At 38.3% G+C, this 14,897-nt stretch overlaps 1 protein-coding gene across 8 annotated transcripts in view; it reads left to right on the top strand.

Annotated features, from left to right (window-relative positions):
• ADAMTSL3 (ADAMTS like 3) overlaps positions 1–14,897 on the top strand; it is a 562,343-nt gene that overhangs the window by 384,427 nt on the left and 163,019 nt on the right. For all 8 annotated transcript variants that reach the window (XM_072619353.1, XM_072619328.1, XM_072619322.1 and 5 more), the window contains exons 10-12: positions 5,578–5,689; positions 12,914–13,052; positions 14,304–14,354. In XM_072619353.1, the coding sequence (XP_072475454.1) occupies positions 5,578–5,689; positions 12,914–13,052; positions 14,304–14,354 (302 nt within the window). The remainder of the gene's footprint in view (positions 1–5,577; positions 5,690–12,913; positions 13,053–14,303; positions 14,355–14,897) is intronic.

Below are 14,897 nucleotides of genomic sequence, written 5' to 3'. Positions count from 1 at the left end.
ACAAAAACTCTGGGAGGTAGGTGCTGTTATTTTCTCCACATTACAGATAAGGAAACTGAGGCAAACAGAAGTCTACATCATAGCTTGCAGTATTTGGAAACTGGAAGGTGTTGGTTCAGCACCCCCTTGTGCTAATGATGAAGGCATGAACAGGACATTTCTTACCTGCAAGGGTATGTTTGCCCATCCTAATAACATTTGGAATTTTGTACTTCATTGGGCAGTATTTGCAAATCACATATCTTTTTTTTAACCCCTCAAAATAATTTGCATTGGAAAATTACTTCCATGTGGTAGAATTTAGTCTTAACATTTTGTTGATTGAAAAAAATGTAGTTTAGTGAGCAACTCGCATAGAAATTCTAACTTAGAGCATGTGAAACTTCTCCTCAAATTAACTTTAACTTTCCTTTCTCAAGATTCATCTGACCATTTTAGCTAGATAATTTTGCTGTGGAGCACTGGGTTGGTAGGAATTCAGTTGTGACTTCATGGATCATGAAAACTCCCTGGAGAAGCTGGAATAAAGTTTAATATTCTGAATTTAGAATAACATAATGTCTTAAATTTCAGCTAAAAGGCACAGTTTCCCTCGTCTTCATCATGTTACAGGGCCTAGAAGACCTGTTTTCAAATTTCTATCCAGCTATAAAACCTTCTGACTTTGATTACTGTCAGCTCCAAGCCTTAGATTCCTAGATTTAACACTGAAAGGGACCTTAGAGATCATCTAACCCAGCTTTCTCATCTGTAGATGAGGAAGGTTAAGCCCAAAGATATTAGAAGTTTTTTGCAAGGTCACGTACAGAGCCAGAATTCAAACACAGGTCCTTTGACTCCACATTCAGTGCTCTTTCCATTGTACTAGGCTGTCTTTTGAGTAAATAGAATACTCAGCTCCTAGTTTCTTATCTCCACAACAATAAATGGCTACCTTTGGTCATTTTCACTTTACTACAAGACAAGGACCAGCCAAGAAGTGGGAAGATGTGAGATTGTTAAAGACACCAGAGAAGAAGAAGGGCTAGTGATCGTACCTGGATAACCTCTCATGTATATCAGCTGTCCCCAGTTTCCATTTACACTAGGCTTTGGGCAGGAACTTATTTATTTACATTTTTATCGTTTTATTGTCAGTTTTTCTGCAGAAATAAATGTGACTAGAATGTTCCTCTGCCTTTGATGAGGAGTTCACAAAGTCTGGCTCAGGAGCACTCAAGGAAGCGAATGTCTACAGTCAACCGGCAGTTGGTCACAGCAGTTTTACTTGCTCAGAAGGTTCAGGACAGTCAAGAGAATGGCAGAGAATTGAGTATGGAAAACAAGTGAGAAAGAGTTTCAACTGAAGAAAAAGAATTATCTGGAGAGGTAGAAGAGAAATCTAGTCTTGGAAGATATAAAAATGTGAGACATTGAAGAAGATAATGAAAAGGACGTTGGAATAAAGGGAGCTAAGCGAGAGGAGGGTGGTCCTGTACAGGGAAGGGGAGCAGGACCCAGTGAGGAAGAGATAAATGCTTATGTTCCAAGGGAGACAGTGTGAATCCATAAGGGGTATCACTGAAGACATCATTCAGTAAGGCCCTAAAAGAGACGAGAGCAATAAGAGCTGGAGATTGCCTGAGGAAGAGCTGTTTTCAGTCTACCTGTCTCTGAAGATGTCTTCTGTCTTCCTGGGGCAGATATCCAGAACGTGATAAAGAACATGCAGTGTCTTGTCAAAGTTGATGACTCTTAGCCATTTCTGCTGATACATGTGGGGACAGATAATCCTGCCAGAAGGAACTCAGATGTTATTGATATAGATTGTAAGGTCCAGAGCAAGCGCCAAGTTTCTCTTGATGCAAAAAAGATTCAAGGTGTAAACAGTGAAGACTTTGTTCAAGACAGAGTTGAGGAAGGAGTGGGTCTAAAAAATACAGTGGAATAGGAAGGTGGAGGATACCACCTCTCCATTGACTGGAGAGGCTAAGATGGATAGGATAGAGTCCCTAACTCTCACTGAGTTAGGAAGAGCTAGGACAGGGAGAAGAATTTTGTCTCAGCTGGTATTTACTCTGAATCTAAGAATAGGAAGGGCAGGGAACATATTAGCTCAACATGAAAATAGCCATCATGGTAGGACCCCCTCAAGGTCCTGCAGTGATTGAATTCATAGTTAGTGAGGATCCTCACTGTCTCTGACACCCTGAAATCCAGGATTTTTTTAAAAAAAAGATTTGGTTTATATACTGTAAAACAGAGGTATCAGTCACCAGCTTGTAAGACTCCAGACAAAACAAACAAAAATACAGCAGAACGTAGATGATGTTAACATGTGGTTTTCTAAGTCAGTATTCAGGCTATAAGAATTCCTGTGTAAGGTTTAGTGCCCTCCTTTCTATAATCAGTTTGACACCACTGCTATAAAGGACTCAGTTTTATTTATATCTCTGGAAATTTCCTATTGTCATATCCATCTCAGTAGCTTTTTCTTCGTAGGGAAAACCCATACTGAATCATTTGTTATTACCTTTAGACTTCATTTCTTTTAAATATCATGTTTGAAGATTACTCTTTTCAGCTACCAGATAGAACATTCCTTCAGGGGAGAAAACCAATCAATAAATCAGTAAGCATTTATTAAACACCAGCTAAGCCCATGAGTTTGTGAGGAGGAGGAAGAGTGTAACAGGCTTGGGGGGATAGAACTGGGGAGCTTGTATGTGAGGAGCAGCAAGTTTGGCTGAGAGTAAGAGTTCTTAACCTGGGAGTTATGGAATGTTTTTATTTAATTACACATTTGATGACTGCATTTCAGTATAATTGGGGTCCTTTGTAATCTTACATATTTTATTTTATGCATTGAAAGTATTGATAGGCTTAATTAGCAGAAGGTTTAATCTCTCTCTCTCTCTCTCTCTCTCTCTCTCTCTCACACACACACACACACACACACACACACACACACACACACACACACACACACACACACAAATGCAAGGAAAGCCTGGAAAGATAGTCACCTAGTTGTGAAGAGTTTTAAATGTCAAACAGAAGAGTTTATCTTTTTATCCCAGAAGTAATAGAAAATCAGTGAAGCTTCTTGAGTTGGAGTGATATGGTCAGACGTTCTTTAGGATATTAATTTGATAGCTGTTTGGAGGATTGATTAGAGGGAAAATACTGCATGGCAGGACTCTAGCTAGGTAGCTGGAGGGATGGTAAGAGTATGGACTACTTTCTTTGTGGTATGAATAAAGAGAAACGGGCAGACAAGGGAGATGTAAAAGTGGACTAGGAAAAAATGGGCAATTGATTGAAGATGTGAGAGTATATCAAGTATCTTAAGCTCTGTTTCGAATATATTGAATTTCAGATGTCCAAGGGACATCGAGGCGAGGATATCTATCAGGAGATGAGAATTGTGGAACTGGAACTCCACAGAGAGATGAGAACTAAGGAATCATGTGATAGAGATTAGAATTTAATTCATGGAAGCCAATAAATTCACTGAGAGAGAATGTATAGAGAAAAAGAGAAGAGGGCCCAGGATGGAGAACTAGAAGTAATCTGTAGAAAGGGAATGGGATATATGTGATAATACTTTAAAGGAAACTAAAGATTGGTTCAGTAACTAGACAGAGAAGTACAACTGAACAGGGTCATGAAAATCCAAAGATGAGAGAATGGCCAGAATGATGGGGTGCCAAGGTCAAAAGTGAGACAGAGAAAAATGAGATCTATGATAATAACTAGAAGTAACTAGAAAAATGAGATCTAGGATAATAACTAGAAAAATGAGATCTAGGATAATAACTAGAAGTAACTAGAAAAATGATATCTAGGATAATAACTAGAAGTAAAGAACAGATTCAACTGAAGGTTTTTTAATGCATGTAGAAGTATTGGGCTTGTTTAAGGCAGGAGAGAAGGAACCTATGGACAAAGAGATGGAAAATTGGTGAAAGTAGAGGGATAATTGAAGAAGGAGCTTTCTGGGAAACAACAAGATGACGTAGGATTAAAAGATGGAGTAAAGGGCTTGGTCTTGACTTCATCATTCAAGATTAGAGCAAAGTGGTAAAGGACAAGGGAGGGAAATGATTCTGAGGTGATTTAAAGTCTGGAATTGGGGAAGAGATGGAGCTTGCTTATAGGGAACCTCAAAAATTTTAGTGAAACACAAGACATGGTCCTCTGTTAAGAGAGAGGTGTTGAAAGTGGGGGTATGGGTGGCTTTAGAAGAGAAAAGAATGTTTGGAACAACCACTCTGGGGGAAGAACCACTCTAGAAACAGGGATTAATAAAGGGACCAGGAAATTATTTGTAATCTTAAATCCCATCTCCAGTCACTTCTGTGAATTTAGGTTACATTTGGGGGCCATAGACCTACGGCCCCAGGCCAGAGGAAGAAAGAGGAGAGGGATGTAGGACATTTGGTCAGATGTAGAGAATGCAGTGTTGCCCACCTCATAGCAGTCAACAGAGCAGCTTCCTGAATTTAACTCTGACTCTGATAAATATAAGCAGTTATTTCTTAGAGAAATGTTTGTTGACAGTAACAATTAATATTTCCAAATTTAAAAAATTTACGATTGGGAGAAAATTCAGAAATTTTTAAGGGAAAATATTTTTATTTGTTTTCTTGTCTAAAATATAGAGGGAATATGAATTCTGGGCATGGGGTTAGAATGTTAATGAAGAGGAGGTAGAATATACAGAAATAATTCTATTGCAGCCCTATATGCCAAATAATATGGAATTTAAAAAAGATACTGAATACAGAGTAGCAAATATTCGCAATCCCCCCCCCCCATGCACACTTAACCTTGTTACAATTTTCAAATTTGTATAACGATTTATATACGTGTCATATCTTCCCTCCTGGATAATAAACTCCTTGAGGGCAGGAACCATATATGCTTCACCTCATCAGCACTCAGCATTTTATACACAGTAGGCACTTTAAAGTGTTTAATTAAATGTATATGTCCCTGTAGCATCTAACCACTTAGTATCCCTTGTGCTTGAATATAGCAGGTAGTAAATAATAATTTTCAGTGAAATAGAATGGAAATGATTCATATTGACATTGAAATGTAGGGTTAGCCGTTATCCTCTTAATTTGTCCAGTGAATGAATATGGTCGTGCCTCCAAAACTCATGTTTCTTCTAAATTATCCAGGTGGTTAATTCAAAACAGAGGGTTGAGGCTGAATTATCCAGAAATTATAGTTTGTAAAAAAATTATCCCCTAGATGATAGTTGAGTAATATTGGTTGACAAATTATCTAGCCACAACAGATTGTTTGAATAGCAATTTCCTTTACAGTGCGATCCCTCCTGGTGATCTGGAAATTCTGTCAATGTCACAAGAAAGTCTATTGTTTAAGCATTCCTGAACTGATGATACTGTGAAGATGACCGTTCAAGATTACTGATTGCTCGTTGCATTGTTTGTTTTTTGTGTACCATGATTTCTTAACTATGAGTATGTGGTTCCCATATAGTTTGACACATGTCACTTATATATTGAAACATGGGGAGAGTATTGACATAAGTATACAAATGTGTTGTAATGAACATTTCTTTAGACCAGGTATACCACCTCCAGAGACAGCGTGGTCCAGTTCTTCTTCTACCAACCTATCAGTCATCAGTGGAGACAAACTGACTTCTTTCCGTGCACTGTAACATGTGGAGGAGGTGAGCAGAGGCTGTTCATGAACACATTCACCTGTGAATTAGGACTGGCCAGTTTGCATGTCTGAAATGGTGAAATAAAAATGAATACAATGAAATTAATGAATGAAATGAAATACAAATGAATATAAATTAATATAATTTACATGAGGTGCCTTTAAAGCTATATAAGCTATCCTCATGGTTATTGGTTCATTTGAGCTTTCAAATAGCTATGTGAGGTAGGTGATATACATTTAGCATCCTCATTGCTATTTGAGAAAATGAAGGCCCACAGGGATGAGGTGACTCATGGAAAATCACAGAACTAGTAGTTAATAGTGGTATTTGCACCCACTTTTTGTGGCTTTAAGACCATGATGCCAAAATTCCTAATTTGTATCGTTTCTTCCTCGGTAAAGTAAATGGCTGTAGCGCTCATCACTCTGGATGCACTATGGATTTTTCCTAACTCTTGGAAAGGAAATTAAAGCTTAGATTCAGAAAGAACATTTCTTATGGAGAGCTTGGGATCCTTTCACACATGTGATTACTTTTTAGCTCTACGACATCTCAGTAAGGCATGTGTTCCTATCTCCATACTCCCCACAGAAAAGCAGAGAAAGTAAGAGACTTTCTCAAGGCTAACAAGAGAATGAATGAATTAGGCAAAGTACTAAATGTCCTAATGCCCTCTCTCACCCCACCCTATCCCCGGGTGTACTCTCAGATAGGCCCTGCTGCCTCTTTGGACAAATCCTTCTGATTAGAAAATAATACCCAACTTTGATAAAATGCTTCATAGTTACAGAATGCTTTAGATATCTCATTTGATCTTCATGAGTATTATGATCCCCATTTTTACACCTGAGGAAACTGAGTCTGACAAAATTTTAATGACTTGCCTATGCTCATATAGATCATGTCAGAAGCCATATTCAAACCCATTTGCTCTCAAGGCCAGTGCTTTTTCTATTAGACCTTGGTGCCTCCATGTTTGTGCTTATTAGAAGGTAGCTTTCATTTACCTGCCTCTTGAAGAGATTTGAGTTTTGTCTTTAAAGCATTTCCATTACTCTCCACTCCCTCTACCCTCCTCTTCATTTTTCTCTGTCTGGCATTTTAAATTAAATTAGTATAATTTCCAGCTCAGCCCTCCAAATTCTTGCTTTGGGGCCTGTCTAATAAGCTCTTGGATCTCCTTTTAGAGTTTATTCCATTAAAACTGCCCATGGTGTAATAGTCACCACCCAGATCATGTGGAGAATATATTTACCATCCCCTTCACTCTGAGGTGCCTTAAAATAAATTTTCCAACGCTCTTAAGCTAACCTTGTTGTGTTGTAGTTTAATGGTCCATGCTATACTTGGTAAGTTTTTTCCAACCAACTAGTAAGTTTATACTCTTTAGGTTCAATGAAATATATTTCTCTTGAACCAAAAAGACCTGTCTTCATAACAAAAGGATGAAAGAAGAGTGAAGCAATCGATAACTGAGACAATTCAGGCAAAAGAATGCTCATTCTGAAATGCAATTTAAAAACAAAATAAATAATAGGAATCTAATTTCAAAATGGGGACCATGACTTCATTTTTAGAATAACTCTTTAGGAAGCATTTATCTTTGAATTGTCTTGATGACAACCTCTGCTTTTCCCTAAGATTGTATAGGATCTGTCTTACATGGAGGCTTAGGACACAATCTTTTCTCTTTTCCTTGGGTGGGGTGATGAGGAGGGAGGGAAGAAGATCCATGATGTAGGCTGAGGGGATCTGTGCAGATAGACAGCTAGAGGGAATGGAGAACATATAGGAGTGTAGCCCCTGACAAGATGGGTGTGTGTGTGAGTGTGTGTGTATGTGTGTGTGTGTGATTCCACTTCACTTTGTCTACCTTAATTTAATATCCACTAGTTCCCCCCTACCTTATACACACATATGTAGGCCATCCATGCCTAGTGAAGGCCACTTGCTGAGCATTATCAACCCCTGGCATGCTGAATCTTTATTTTTTCAAATAAGATCAGAGGGACTTAGTGATAACAGTGCGGCATAAAGCTAATACCTGTCTTATACCTTTCTGGTAGTAGTACTTATGTCTACTAAGCTTATTTGTGATACTAATAAACTTCGAGTTTAGATCTAAGAGCAGCTAGGTGGTAAAATTGATAGATGGGTCTGGATTCAGGAAGACCTGAGTTTTAATCAGGCTCAGACGCTTAGTAGCCATTTGACCCTGGGCCAACAACTTACTCTGTTTACTTCAGTTTCCTCATCTGTAAAATGAGGATAATAGCACCTACTTCCCAGGGTTGTTGTGAGGATCAAATGAGATAATATATACAAAGCGCTTAGCATAGTGCTTGGCACATAGTAAGTGCTATGTACATTTTAGCTATTATTATTTTTATTATCAACTACTCCTGTAAGTATGAGATTGCAATAATATTTAATATAGAGCTTTGCGGTTAAGAAAATGCTGTATATAGGTTATCTCATCTGATACAATAATAATTTGATACCATAATAATACACCTGGGTTAGGTGCCATTTATTATCTCCATTTTACAGATGAGCAAACTGAAACTGAGGGAGGTCACATAGCTAGTGAGCATCTAAGATAGAATTTGAACTCAGGTGTTCCTGATTCCAGACCCACCACCCAGAGGCCTCACAATACTCTTTGAATTCCTGAAAGCTAACTGTTATAGCCACTTTATTAAAAAAACAACCCTCCCACACTAATTTATAGTGTCTAACTTTCCACTGTTGGCCTTAAATTACCTTAGTTTAAGGCTTTCCCCTTGTCAAGTGTCTCCTTTCAAAGTGCAGACACCCTGGGGAGGGGTAACTAGTAAGTTGTACCTGAGCTCCTCTACCCTAATCCCCCAGACTGGAATGTGAGTTCATTGGTATAGAGAAATTTCAGTGAAGAAATTCTCACTATCAAACTCAGATCAAGATCTGCTCCATAGTTTTAAAGTAGTCTAGGGGCACCAAGGGATAAGAGGCTTGTCCAGAATCTATTCCAAAGCTTCATTCACTACTCCACATTGCGTTTCTGCAATTAGTAGGGTTTTTTTGTCAACTGGGTATTTGCAGTGCAGCTTGCTAGCTTTGAACTATTTCAGGATACTTGGGTTCTGGACTTGACTCTCCAGCTGACTCACTTCATGAGATCCTAGGAAAATAGCTTTCTCTCTGGGCCTCAATTCCCTCAGTGAAAAGGGTTGGACCAAATGACAGTAAGGAACATTCCAGCTCTAAAATTCTGGTTCAGTGGAGTGTGACCCTTCAGTTGGAATCAGAAACATCCAAGTTTTAATCTTGCCTCAGACACTTACTACCTGGGTGAGCCTGGGCAAGTCACTTAACCCCTGTCAGCCTCAGTTTCCTCATGTGTAAAATGGAGAGAATAGTACTTGGCTCAGAGGGTTATTGTGAGGATCAAATGAGATCATGCATGTGATGTGCCTTGCAAAAGTGTATTCTAAAGGCAATGTAAATTCATTTGTTTATGTGCTGTTGTTATTCCAGCCGACATAGGAAATGTCCACCTACATCTTTCCTCTTTTCTTAAGTTTGAGAATCACTTGCTCCTATGGCAGCTTAGCGCTGGATTTGGAATCCAAGGTACCTGGGTTTCTATTGCCTCTCTGCTGCTAGCCTGTGGAAAACTTGGCAAGACATTTAACCTATGGGCCTGTTACCTCCTATCTAAAATGAGGGGGTTGGATAAGATGACTTCTAATTAGTTATAAATATATGGTCAGCCAATCAGTAAACATTGATTAAGGACCTCCTGTGCTCCAGCATTGTGTTAGGTTCTGAGGATACAAGTACAGTGGCCTATGGTATGAATGCTTGTTTGTGGGGCAAAAAAATTACCTCTAGGTTTTTTTTTTTAACTGTAGACTCCCAAGCATGCTGTGAGGGGAAGTCCTTAAAATATAGACCTCTGTCTGGACTGATTTAGACAGCGTGCTGCTTGGAGGCTGGATCAGATGAGTCCGCAGGTTCCCTGCTAGTTCTGTGATTCAGAAATTCTTAGGGCCAAATCTCTTCCCTGAAATTAATACTCAGACTTTATGCTTTCTCGTAAATGCTGATACTAGTCAGCAGATGCATAACTGACCTAATCCCCTCAGGTCCGGGCTCCTGGCATTCTCCTCTGCGCCTAGGACAAGTTACCAGATGTACTTGGGTGTGACTCACTGACCTGCCATGAAGGAATGGTTTACATAATCATAATCATACCTACAGATTTGCATATGCGAACTTTGCATATAACAGAACCTCAGCATAAACCTTCTGAATGTACCATGATCCACGATCAAAGTTAAGCAAAGGGGATGATCACATCCTTTGAAAACAAAGGAATCACTGGCTCGAGACCTGGAAGAGACTTTAGATGTCAACAGACATAGTCTCTTACTTTTATACATGAGGGAATTAAGGTCTAGAAAAGTGAGGTAATTTACCCAAGGTCATATAGCTAAGGGGCAGGAACCAATATTTGAACCTGGGAACTGTCTGGTTTTGGATGTGTCATGCTACACTGCCTCAGTGTGGAATGTGTGTGTATGTATATTTATCAGTCTTTTTTAGCAGGAAAACTTTTCTCCTCATTCATTGCGTGCATATATGTCCTAAAACCCTGTTAGGTCAATCTGTCAATCATGAAGCATTTTTAAATTCTTATTTATTAATATGGACCCATGCCAGGTAAGCTAAAATAAACCAACAGTAACTTCTGCATTTGCGAGTTGCACTTAGAAGTGGGATTTGGCTAATTACTATCAGTTTGATTCCAAAGGTATGGTTCCTAAATTGACTTGTAAGTAAGAAAAAGTCAGCAAATATTACTGAAATCTCAGAAAGGCGCTTGAGCATCCTCTAGGGCTCTTGCTGCAGAAGCTAGTGGTCAGATTTGCTAAATCTTATGAGACTGTTATGTTAATAGAATGGGATTGTGGGCTACTCTCTCTATAGCTTAGGGAACACTTGTTTTTCTTTTTTTGGTAGAAGAGTTATCTTTAATCCCTGCCATATTTGTATAGTAGCAAGATTTTAATACTAGAATGTAATGATTTATATCTACATAGTTTTGTATTTTATCATAATATTTCTTACATTCACATAGTGCTTAAAGTTTTATAAAAGCCTCTTATTGCATTAGACCATGAGCTCCTCAAGAGTATATATTGTCTATTTTCCTTCCCTCCCCACCAGGTGCTTAATAAATGCTTGACTGACTGACCTTGTCTCATTTGATCCTTTTAACAGTCCAGTCAGATAAATATTCTCGCTAACCCTGTTTCACAAATAAGAAAACTGAGGGTCACTGAGGTAGGGACTTGGTTAATGTCAGAAGCTAACAATAATAATGATCTAGAATACAAAACTAGGTATTCCTGATTCCCAGTTCAGTTACTCCAAGTACTACCCCAGTAGTTCAAGCTACTATGTTTCACTGCCTCTGACTGCTGTCTTCACAACAATCTGATAAGGTATCTAGCTCAAGTAGGAATGTCCCCATTTTATAGATGAAGAAGCTCTGGTTTTGGAAGGCTACATTAGTTGTCTAAGTCCATATAGCTAGTAGGTGTTGGACCTGGGCCAAAGATCCAAGTTTTCTGACTCCTGAATGCAATGTCTTCCCATTATTCTTCAGTCCTTACTTTATATTTATCTACAAGTGGGAGGGCCAACAAATAGATTTCATATACATATATATGTATACATATATGTAATATAAACATGTTTACATATAGATTAGCTATTTAACTCCTAAAGCTCTTTACAAGTAAAGAGAAAGAGCAAAGACAGTTTCTTTCCTTCAGCTTCCATGCCAAATAATAAACTTATACATGCTTACCTTCTCATTTTCTTATTTGTGTTCCCCCTTAGAACAAAGATGCTTTCTTTCCCAAAAGACCATAAACTCATTTAGTGCTTTGTTGTTTCATTTTGTTTTTGAAAACAAATCAAGTGTATTGTGTTTGTTCTCTAGTCTACATGATTTCTATAAATGACCTTTTTCTGGGTTCCTTGGATGATTAGGAAGGTTGGCTTTATTTACCTCTGAGGTGCCAGAACCATTTAACTCAATTTTATTATCCCTGCCATCCAAAAATCAATGTGTGGATGCTCTTGATGAGCCAAGGAAATGGGCATAGGTTGCCATCGATATCTGATATTTTAGTCCTTTCAGTAGATACTGGCACTAGTACTACAGTCATATTTTATTGACTCCATTTGGATTTTCATTCTTGTGGTTTCTACCTTGTTTTTTATAATGCATACCAGTGCATCCTTCTCCACTCAGCTTACATCCAAGCCATCGCTCATGAATGCCTTTGCTCTCTTAGCCAAGAAAGCAGCCCAGTGGTTTATGAAATCAAATTCACTCTCAGTAATCAATCCTTTAAATAGAATTTTAGACCAATTATATATGTTTGGGTTTGGGGCCTTTTTGGAAGAAAAGGGGCTGAATAACTGATGATGTTCATGAAAAATTACTTTGAAAAAATGTTTAGTAATGTAGCACTTGTGTAGTTTGGAGGCAAATTGGGCCAAACTTTGCCAGAAATGAAAGTACAACTTTTCTTCCTTTTCTTTATTTGTTCTTCTCATCTGTTTGGGTTATACCTTCCAGGTGTTTGCTTTTTCTCAAAGACTTTATAACTAGTTGGTTTGCGAATTGTTTTCTCTTTTTAGGGTCCCAAATTAGCTTACTGTCAATATATTTACTTTCCCAGCTGGTCACTCTATTGTAATTTTTCAGTTACTGACTTGCAAGGGAAAATGATGAGAACGAAAGACAACATGGTCATAATGGATAGAATATTCTACTTGAAAGACACTGGGTTCCAATTTACCCCCAGTACTCAAAGACTGAAAATGTAGAGAAATCACTTAAGCTCTCAGCCTCCATTTCCCCATCTGTTTAAAAACAAGCAAGCAGGATAGTAACACAGCTGGTAGCTGCCTCATAGAATTGGTTTGGGGCTTAGATGAGATAATCTTTGTAAAATACTTTGCAAACCTTAAATTGCCATAAAAATACAAACTATTATTAATTTTATTTACAGAGTCTGGGTAGAAGAATAGCATTGGGAAAGGGAGTATAAAGAAACTTTTTTGACAACTAAAACCACCCCCAGCAAAGATGACTTCTGAGACCCCTTTTAGCTCCACATCTACAAAAAGGATGCAATCCTTGTATTTTTATTTTTTCCTACTTAGGATATCAACTCAACTCTGCTGAGTGTGTGGATGTTCGCCTGAAGCGGGTTGTTCCCGACCATTATTGTCACTACTACCCTGAGAACACAAAACCGAAGCCAAAACTGAAGGAATGTAGCATGGATCCTTGCCCTTCAAGGTTTGTGTGCGTTGTTTGCATTGTTACTTGTTGGGGAGCAAATAAACCAGTGTTCACTGATACCAATTATTCCTTTGCCCTTGAATCAGTTTCCTTCTTGACTCTTGACTTTGGAAGAAGAAATTCTGATGGTTGGCACTGTTACATTTGCAATCTAGGCCTATCTCCTTGGCCTCCAGTAAATGAACTTAAACTGTCTACATGGCAGGTCAGCATAACCTCCTGGTCTCTTAATCATGGTCTGCATCTACTTTTGATGTAGCTGTTAAAACTCATGAACACGTTAAACCTGGCCAGATGCCTCTGCTCCTTGAGGTGCCATATATGGTATCAAGGATTTCTTCCTCCCAAGTTTCCAACTTAATTTATCTTTCTGCCAGTCACAGACTGTGAAAGTGGGTCACTTATTAGCATGTCGTGGCTTGAAAAGTAATCATATTAAATGTGGTATGAATTGTAAATTTGTGCAAAGAACTACCAAGTGTTAATGCTGGAGTGTAGAGAAACCCAGCAGAAACTATAATGTTGCACAATTTAGAACCAGCTTACTTTTGGACTGCTTGAAGCGGTTTCCTGGCAACATTACAGTATCTTAAAATAACATCACAGTATCAAGTCCCAGAACCTCACATAAATATGCCAGCTGGCGGAGAGAGAGTTATAGGCAAGTGGAAAAGGAAACATTCTCGGTGGATTTCATTTCCTATAGCTAAACTGTCCATTTCCCTTAATCCCAGTTGGACATCACCATTAACCGTGACCTTTACTGAGCACGAATACTTGAACTAAAGACCCAATTAATAGGAGAGTGTGCTATAATGCTTGTGTATTTTACCAGACTAACCTATAGTAGCAGGCACGGGACATGACTAAAATTTTGTCTAGAAGAGAGCCCATTTCCCCTGCCAGAGGCCAAACATACCACCTTTTGGTCATGGAAGATAATTTGTATTTTTCATCATCTAACTAGCCCGGGCTTCTGTGAAATACATTCTCATATTAGAAATGAGGTTAGATGGTGGTTTGTGTCAGGGATGTTTCTGAAATGGAGAAAAAGCAAGAAAAAACCACAGAAGATTAAAGAGATGAAGTTGGCAGAACACTTGGGAAACAGGAGCATGTCACATTGAGATGTCATTGGAAAAAGGGGGCTTCTCTTGGGAGGTTCATGCTACCTGCAAATGTCATGATGTCAAATATATCAATTATCTAAAAGATAAAATAACAGTGTGCTAAATATATTCTTCATAGTGATGGATTTAAAGAGATAATGCCCTATGACCACTTCCAGCCTCTTCCTCGGTGAGTTCTGATTACTGTTAATTTTATTTTCACTGAACGTGAATAGCTTATTGGGCACTGAACAAAACATGACGAGTACCTAATATAAGTGGTTTGTTGGGATCAGGTTTACCACTCATTCAGATGTTCTCATGTACTTAAATATGTCTTCACTAATAAATCAGATGCCGATATTGATTGAATTCACTGGGCATTTTTAAAAATGCACTTCCTTTGTGCAGAATACTGTGTGAGATGCCAGAAGATATACAAAGGTTAAGACATGACCTCAGCCCTTATTAAACTTACAGACTAAGGGGAGACATGACACATATGAATCTAATTTCAAATAGAATACTAAAAGTCTATATATGTTAATTATAAATAAAGTACTGTGTAAGGTTTGAGAAAGAAATAGTCATGTTCTAGTATTAAAGGAAGCCAGGACATTAATTCAAAAATCCTAATCATCTGAGCTCATTTTATGTTTTAGTATTTCTGGCACTGCTTGTATCAGTGCACACTTCACTTCTGAATTCATCCTTTGCAGCTACTGTTCTCGTT

This window comes from Notamacropus eugenii, chromosome 1, assembly GCF_028372415.1.
Source record: "Notamacropus eugenii isolate mMacEug1 chromosome 1, mMacEug1.pri_v2, whole genome shotgun sequence".
NCBI classification, from domain to species: domain Eukaryota; kingdom Metazoa; phylum Chordata; class Mammalia; order Diprotodontia; family Macropodidae; genus Notamacropus; species Notamacropus eugenii.
This window is presented reverse-complemented; position numbering and strand designations above follow the sequence as displayed.